Here is a 9,229-nt window from a genome sequence, read left to right as displayed (position 1 = left end):
GGTACTTCTCACCAACATACTTAAATAGATTCCTCCCAGACATACCTCCTGAGTGCTGGAGGTGCCATAAACACATTGGTACTTAAAAACATATTTGGTGGACGTGTCCCATAATAGTGGATCTTTAGAAGCAGGTCTTTGGCCTCATATCCCAACTCTGTGTCACTCACATTAATCCTTCTCCACTATTGGCTCTTTTATCAATTGGACTAGGTCATTTTCCTTATCATTCTTGAACAATTACAGCCCACAACATCTTTACCACTAGACTGAAAGTCGCATTTTGCTGGAAGAAAGAAGAGGTCCCCTCTATTCGTAGAATTATTAGAGAAATCAACAACAACTGTTGGTATGAGGGAATGTACGCCTGTGCTCACAACAATTTACACATATTTAAACAGAGATGGGATATCTGGCTAAATTCGGCTCACTGTCTTCTCCCTGACAAACTCTTCTAACCCGCTCCAATCGACCCTCTTCTCCTTCTCTTTCTCTCTCTTATGAGTTCAGGGAACTTACAACCCATTGCTATTCATATTGCAATCTAGTACAAATGAAACCAAATGTAATGAAACAAGGTCCTACTACCCCTTTTTCTAATGGTCACTATTATTATTCCTTTTATTAAAGTTTGACACTCCTGTATAACCTATTTTTTTGAAGATTATGATCACTCACATGTTAATTACATGTATTACCTATTATTGTATTTACATGTGTTCCCGCAGCGCTCCATTTTACTGGATTCGTCCAAAACAAACCTGAAAAGCTTTGGGTTCGTCTGCCGGACAACATTTTAGGAAGTGCGTAATGAATTTGGTTTGTTACGAACTGATTCACTCGTCTCTAATTTAATGAATATTGAAATGATGGTTACGCTTTAAATGATAATTGGAATGTCCAATGTATAGTCCCATTTATCACAATGGAAAAAAATAGTGAAACATTTAGTAAAGGTAAGTTCTTTATTAGCAAGTTGTTCTCATTTGTACAGGTTGTGTGTTGTAGCTGTTATTAGCTCTAGGCAAAGAGGCATCTCCAAAAAGAGAATTATCTTGCCAGCATCACCTGGAAGTGACTCCCTGAGTCAAGATCCAACATACAGGATTGGTCTCTTTAACAAGAATCAGCACTTTTCCCGCTTTCAAGGCATTGCACTTAGCCAGCCAGAATCCTACTCCATACTGATGAGGGGCAAGCTCCTTGAAACAGCTGTCTACAGATGGTTATCTAGCTTGACCATATTCCCATGTCAAATCCCAAGGCTTGTTTAAAAGTTTGATCTTGACTTATAGGGAACCTCTCCCAATAGTTGGCACTGGCGAGATGGTTCTCTTTCTTGGGAGATACCTCTTTGCATATTAGTTTCCTAAAGAGCACTGCCAATTCATCTCCATACCAGTAAGTCTCCATACAGGACAGGTCCCATTTAGACATTCTGCAAAAAAAAAAAAAAAAAAATTGAAATGTAAGCTTTTATTTGAATATATGATAGATCAAGTAGGGAGTATTATTTTAGGGCTTGGACATTCCAAATGCAAAAACAGATCAACTAATTAACTTTTTAGCCTGAAAATACCTACAGCCTAAGGTCTAAAATTTGTGGTGTCATTAGGACCAATTCTAGCTGCCTGTTTACAAAGGTAGGTTGTTACCTTCAAAATGGGTTTCAAGGTTAGCTAAGCAAACCACTATATAGGGTATGTTCCCTGAAATATAACCATTCCTTTATTGTGAAAAGCTGTTCTAACCCTGAGAAATGCTTGATTTTATTTTTATGCAAATAAGGTTTTTAGTGCACCATGGGCAGCACCACTCTGGTGCACCATCGCTCTGCTATTAACATGCCCAGTGACTTCCTCTTTTGATTTTGTCCTTGAGATTTCCAGTGTTGAAGAAGCAGGGGAAGCCAGGTGCACTGAAACATTTCTCAGGATTACATGACTGGGTTTTCACAAGAAAGGTATGATTATGTTTCGAGGCATTTACCTTACATGGTGTTATGTTTACTTGGGATCCATTTTATGTTAACATAGATGAATTATGCAGGTTAGCAGTACATCACATAAATACAGAAAAAACAGTAGAGCCTGCCCATCATATTATGGTTATAATTTTTTGTAAGTCTAATATCAGCAATTGCTAAATGGCCGATTTGAAAAAGCCAAACACAATCGCTCACCAACTGGGTTCTAAGAATATGTTTTTTGTTCACACGTATCGGGCTTTAGGCCCTTCTTCAGATAGACATGCACATAAGATAGATGTGGACATACAAAGCAATATATACCTTTCATGGGTGGGAACAAATTACAATGTGTTGGGGAGGGGTTAATCACAAAAGTGCAGCTGTAAATAACCCCCTAAAATTATAATTATATGCACAGAAATGTGATCATATTCAATGAAAACTAAAAACAAAATTTTATTAATGCCTTTTCGACTGCCGCTGTGCATGTTTGCCAGAAATCAGGTCTTTAACCCCTTGAAGCAACAGTCAGTTTTGACCAAATGCCAAAGCCCCATTTTTCAAATCTGACACTTCTGTCAGATCTGTCTGGTAATAAATAGTGATTACTCGCAAAATAGTTATTAATGAACATTCCCCATATGTATACTTTATGTTAGCATCATTTTGTAAATTTCAGTTAATTTTTTTAGAATGTTAGAAGGCTTGGAAGCAATTTTTTAAATTATCAAGAAGATTTTCCAAACCTTGTTTTTAAGGACCAATTTAGATCTGAAGTGACTTTAAGGGACTTGAATAATAGAAACCACCCAAATATGAACATTTTAGGGACTACACCCATCAAACTATTCAAAACTGATTTTACTAAAGGCATAACAGGAGCAAATGCACCCCATAATTTGTTATGCATTTATTCCTGAATACAGCAACACCCCATATGTGATCGTAAACTGCTGTTTGGGGAAACGGCAGCATTCAGAAGGGAAGGAGCAGCATCAGGATTTTCTAACATGGAATTTGCTGAAATTGCTTTTAGGGGCTATAACCTTAAAAAAATTTCACCAATGTAGCTGTGTGACCGCTTGTTTTTTGCAAGACGGGCTGTAGTTTTTATTGATATCATTTTGGGGTAAGGATGTCTTTTTGATCCCTTTTTATTTTTTAAGGGTTCCTCATGCGGTATATATGATATGATAATTTTATTCTGTGGGTTGATATAGTTGTGGCAATACCAAATTTATGTAGTTTTTTTTATGTTTTTGCATCGCCACATACTAACATTCATAACATTTTAATTTGTTTCGGCAATGTACTGTAGCTGCATGAGGGCTTGGTTTTTGCGGGATGGGCTCTAGTTTTTATTAATATCATTTTAGGGTACATATATCTTTTTGATCACTTTTTATACCATTTTTTAGGAGGTGAGGTAAAAAATTGCAATTCTGTCAGTATTTTTTTATTTTTTATGGGGTAGTTTTTTTAGCTACTTTTTCTGCATAAGATCACTTTTGTGGTAAAAATAAATGATATTTTGGATTGCTATATATGAACATCTATAACAGTTTTTTCACCAATGTAGCTGTGTGAGGGCTCTATTTTTGCAAGAACAGTTGTGTTTTTTATTTGTATCATTTTGGGGCACATATGACTTTTTGATCGCTTTTTATAAAAAAAAATTGTGGAGGTCAGGGGAAAAAATAGCAATTCCGTCATTGATTTTACATTTTTCACCACGTGGGATGGCATGATACTTTCATAGATCAGGTCTTTACGGACGGGGTGATACCAATTATGTGTAATTTATTTTATTTTTTCATTTATTAATCAATTATAAATGAGCAGATTTAAATTTTTATTTATTTAGTTTTCTTAAAAAAAATTTACTTTGCAATATTTTGAGACTTTTTTTTATCAAGTCCCACTTGGATCTTCAAGATCCAGTGGGCCTAATTGCTGTACAGTGCATTGCAATACTATTGCAATGTACTGTACAGTCAGTATTACACTGACACTAAGCGTCCAGTTGCCATGGTACGCATCGGGCAGCTGCCATCGCACATGGGACATCAGTGGGCACAAGAGGCATTGGGGGCACAACAGGGGTCTTGCCTGATTCACTCTGATTGGTCCCTTGCTGGCTTCTCCATTGTCTCTGCTCTCAGGGTGAGCGGAGACTCCAGGGCTGTGACACTTTATAGTTTCACAGCCCCTGTGAGCAGTTTGGATGTGACTATACCTCCAAATGCGATAAAATACATGCGATTTGGACATACAGTTTTGTCTAAATGTGTGAAGGGGTTAAACATGGTACCAGCTCATGAGTGCACTGGATGTCATAGCCGCCAGGTTTTAAACACCAGACGCCTGGGGGTAATGTCTACAATTGGCAACAATGTCGATCACAGATATTTAACCCCCCAGATGCCATGATCAATGGTGACCACGGAATCTGTGGCAGCTTCCCCCGGGAGCACTGTGCTCCAGAAGCCCGAACAGTTGCCGTGTGCAGAGATCAAGGAAGCTGTTCGTTCTCTCTAATAGTCTGGCTAACAGAGTTGTACTTCCTATTGAGCCCTGCAGGTGCCAGTGCCCCATAAGAATATAATGAATTTCCCATATCCTACAGTATTAAATCTACTGTATATTCTAAGGAACTTAATATAAGTGTATAAAAAAGTATAAATAAATAAACAATTAAAAAAATGTATTATTCCCATGTCCCAAAACGCCTGAACTATTTAAATATAAATGCATGTATCCCATACAGTGAATGCTGTAACGGACCAAAAAAAAAAATGGACGATTTGCTGTTTTTTTGTCGCTTCAACTCCCAAAAAATTGAATAATAAGTAATCAAAAGGTCAAACACACTCCAAAATGATATCAATAAAAACTACAAATTTGCCTAGCAAAAAATGAGACAACACACAGCTCCCTAGGTGTAATTAAAAAATAGTTATCGTGTTAGAATATGGCGATTATTGTGGAGTGAATCAAAGTAACCGAAGTGGACTTCGATCTGATTTTCAGGAAAAGCCCGATTCGCCATGATGTCAAATTTCCTCCTGCTTTACGGTAACTTATACATTTTTCCTAAAATGGTGGATGAAAGTTAAAATAATTACACTCACCTCACCCACTTGCTCACGCAGAGGCATCCGTTCCTGTCTTGATTGAAGAAAACCCCCCCAGGGGACCTGTGGCGAGCATGATGATGTGATCATGCTGTGCATCACCGTGCGTGCCCAGTGTAATCACATGGTGACGTCATCACTCTCACCACAGGTCCTTTGGCAGGTTTTCTCCAATCAAGACTGGAGCTGATGGCCTCTCCGCGATTAAGTGGATGAGGTGAGTATAATTTTTTTTTAACCCCTGATTAGCCCCTGAACAGCTGAATGTGAGTCACAGATGCTGGGATCAGCGTTCAATATGTCATCTGAGGGGTTAAATGACGGGGCGGCGCAATCGCTGTTTGGCTACATACAATGGAAAGTATTTTGTATTTAAATAATTCATAATTAATCAAATTTCTTGTGACAATTCGGCTACGCTACCAAATCAAATTTTCCTGAACTTTGCACACCTCTTTTTTTTTATTTTTTTTATTTATCTTTATTTTCATTTTAAGAAAATGACATAAAATTAATACATAACCGATATTAATCATATTAGTATACAATATATATAAATACATCACAAAACAAATCGTAATCATGTATATAATATAGCAATGAAAAATATCCCAATAGGCGCCCCCCCCCCATCATTGGCTGTCGTTCCCCTTTGTTCAATCAAAAAACAGAAAATACATTTACTTATTTCTACTTATTTCTACGTGGCTCTGCGTGCAGCTCTCCGATTCCTTTCAATCTCTTCATATACTTTAATTTGCCGATAATATAGAGCCCACTCCCTTGACGAAGGCTGGGAGGCAGAGCCCCAATACCTAACCAATATAGCTTTTGCTACCATCAAACCTCTCAACCAAATCCGTCTAACCTGAGGGGGAACCTCTGTTTCTGAACCATAATCTCCAAAAATCACTATCAAGATCCCTAGATTATAATTCATTGTGGATTCCTTTTGTAAAGCAGAAAAGACCTCATCCCAATATTTTCTTACTTTGCTACAGCTCCAAAGCAAATGGCCATAATCCGCATTCACGTATCCACATTTTGGACAACAACAGTCCCGATCCCGATTCTGGGGGAACATTCCCTGAATTTTGGGCGTATAATAGAGTCTATGGAGGATCTTAAATTGGATTAATCTATGAGCACTGGAGACTGTCGCCTTTCTCACGTTCTTATAGATAGTGGGCCACTGTAAAGGAGAGCAGTTCAGCTCTTGCTCCCATCTACTTGGACTTTTAAAAGGTGTTACAGTAGCCAGTGCCCTACGAAGTTTAGCATATAAACTAGATATCTTCGCCCTCTCTTCCTTCTGAGCGTCACAATAATCAAAAAATAAATTATGTTGTGGAAAAATACGGCCCCTATTCCTAGAGGCTTCAAATATATGTTTCAAACGTGCATACATGAATAAATCTAATGGTGTATTATCAGTTAAACCAAATTCCAGAAGTGATTTAAAGCGACCTAAATAAAATAGATGAGACACCCTATTGATGCCATTACGTGACCAATAGCCAAAATCTGTAATTTTAGAAAATTCCTCTAGCCCCCCATTTCCCCACAGCGGGGTGAAGGAAAAAGGACCGGAGGCTCCAAGGATCTCCTTCAACCTATTCCACACCCTCTGTATTGAAAAGGGGATCAACAACGACTTCCTCATTCCCATAATCCCTGTCTCCAAACATGCGAAAATATTATCTATTGACTCATTAATAACAATATTCAGATAACGTGTAAGTATACTCTCCTTCCAATTACAGCAACGCTGAATCTGTGCACAAAAATAATACCCCTGAAAAAAAGGTAATGACAGCCCACCATCTTCCTCCGACAACCATAAATATCTCTGCTTTATTCTCACCCTCTTCCTGCCCCAAATTAGATCATTAATCAAGGTCTCCAATCTATGAAAAAAAATGTCCTCAATCCAAATAGGGGAATTTTACAACCCTGGTCCAGAAACAGAATCACGTCGTCTGCATATAGGCTTATTTTGTCGCTCACTCCTGCGACCCCAAAACCCTCTATGCGCTTATCAAGACGAATCCGACATGCCAACGGCTCTATAAAGAGAGCGAAGAGGAGAGGAGACAGGGGACAACCCTGTCTCATCCCTCTCCGCATCATAACGGGAGAAGTACCAATACCATCAACATTAATATATACGACCGGCTGATAATATAACATTTGCGTCATTTCCAAAAAAAAATTCCCAAAACCAAAAAAAGACATTGTAGCCCACAAAAAAGACCACTCCATCCTGTCAAACGCCTTTGCGGCGTCTAATGACAGGATGGAGCGGTCCGCACCGCCCCCTACCGACAGATTCAAATAGACCCTATATATACTCGTATGTATTTGTCGACCCGGGATAAAGCCCGTCTGGTCAGGATGTACCAGCGCAGCTATAACCCGCTTCAAGCGACCAGCTAAAATTTTTGCGAAGAACTTATAGTCGGTATTTAGGAGCGATATAGGTCTATATGACCCCACATCGCATGGATCCTTATCCTTCTTCAAGACCAAAACAATCACTGCCTCTCTAAAAGATGGCGGTAAAGAACCAAATGAGCAGGATTCATTGAAAACCCGAAGAAGGATTGGCAGAAGTGACTTGGCATGGTACCTGTAGATTTCAAACGGTAAACCATCTAATCCGGGAGAAGAACTATACTTTAGATGCGGGAGAGTCGCCTGAAGTTCCTCCAAAAGAATGGGGGAATCCAGCATTTTTCTAGCCTCAATAGATAACTGGGGGAGCGCCAGTTGTTGGAGATAGTAGTCCATATCAGAACGACAGACCGTAGACTCAGATTTATATAGAGTAGAGTAATATTTCATGAATTCCTCTCTAATCTCATCTGCTGATCTCACTCCATTTCCCTGTAGATTCCTAATTTCTTTTATACTGATATCCTCTCTCTGGTTGGCCACCAGGCGAGCCAAAAACCCACCTGTTTTTCCCGACTCGCAAAAGCGATTTTGGCCCTGAATAGAAGCTTGTGTTGTGCTTTTTTATATAAAAGTATCTTAAGCTGAGAATTAGCCTCCTTTATTTGTGTAATAACTTGCTCACTATGGCAACCAATCAATGCGGTACGCAAACTCCTTATTAAATCTGTCAGTTCTTTCTCCCTTCGTCGTGCTTCCTTTCTGAATCTATGAATTTTATTAAAATACAGACCCCTAATGTGGGCCTTCAACGCGTCCCACACATAATGTATGTGTGTCGAACCAGCGTTGAAGCCCCAGAATTCCTGAATATCCTGATCTACTTGGGTTTGCTCCCCTATCACATCAAACCAATGTGGATTTAATTTGAAAGTCTTTACGGAGGATGAAGCCTCCGCAAACACAATCAGGACTGGGGAGTGATCCGATATTCCGTGCGGTTCATACTTCATCCTCAGGACGCGACCGCACAGATCCCGACTTGCAAAAGCCAAGTCAATCCGGGACATCGACCCGTATGACTGGCTGAAGCAAGAAAAGATTTTTTTTTTGCCATAGAGGTGGCGCCAGATGTCCACCAGCGCCAGCTCCTGGCAAACAGCGATTAAAGGAGACCCACTGCGGCCACGCCCAGCAATTGAAGAGAACCGATCCAACTCAGGGTCTAGAACTGCATTAAAGTCACCTGCCACCAATAAGGCGCATTGATTTTTGGTAGATATATATTGGGCTAGATGAGAAAAAAACGTTGCCTTAAATGGCGGGGGGACATATATAAACGCCAATATCACCTCCTGCCCCTTCCAGTACCCATGAAGAAATACGTATCGCCCTTCTTTATCCATGATACTATCTAATGGTTGGAACTCCGTCCCACGATGGATATATACACTAACCCCTCTTGCATAAGCAGAATAACAGGCATGGTACTCGTAACTAGCCCAATTCCCTTTTAATGTATAAATCCTATCTTCTGTTGCGTGGGTCTCCAGGAGTGCCACAATCGCAGGCAAATGGCGGACCACCAGATCAAATACCACCGTCCTCTTCACTCTATCTCCCAGCCCTCTCACATTCCAGCATAAAATGTTACCAACCATATCAAATCACAAAGGAGTAGCCCCCATCTCAGCGGAGAGGCACGCACAGCCACGAGACAGAGAACAGCAGC

The 9,229-nt window shown here is 39.7% G+C and overlaps 1 protein-coding gene across 1 annotated transcript in view; it reads right to left on the bottom strand.

Annotated features, from left to right (window-relative positions):
• Nucleotides 1–1,230: 1,230 nt before the first annotated feature.
• LOC120993952 (chymotrypsin-like elastase family member 1) overlaps nt 1,231–9,229 on the bottom strand; it is a 47,623-nt gene continuing 39,624 nt past the window's right edge. The window contains exons 9-10 of the mRNA XM_040422414.1: nt 7,733–8,116; nt 1,231–1,438 (exon numbers count right to left, since the gene is read on the bottom strand). Coding sequence (XP_040278348.1) covers nt 1,231–1,438; nt 7,733–8,116 — 592 coding nt within the window. The remainder of the gene's footprint in view (nt 1,439–7,732; nt 8,117–9,229) is intronic.

The sequence above is a fragment of the Bufo bufo genome, chromosome 3 (genome assembly GCF_905171765.1).
Source record: "Bufo bufo chromosome 3, aBufBuf1.1, whole genome shotgun sequence".
Lineage (NCBI taxonomy): Eukaryota > Metazoa > Chordata > Amphibia > Anura > Bufonidae > Bufo > Bufo bufo.
The sequence above is the reverse complement of the archived record's forward strand: the minus strand, read 5'-3'. Positions and strand labels throughout refer to the sequence as shown.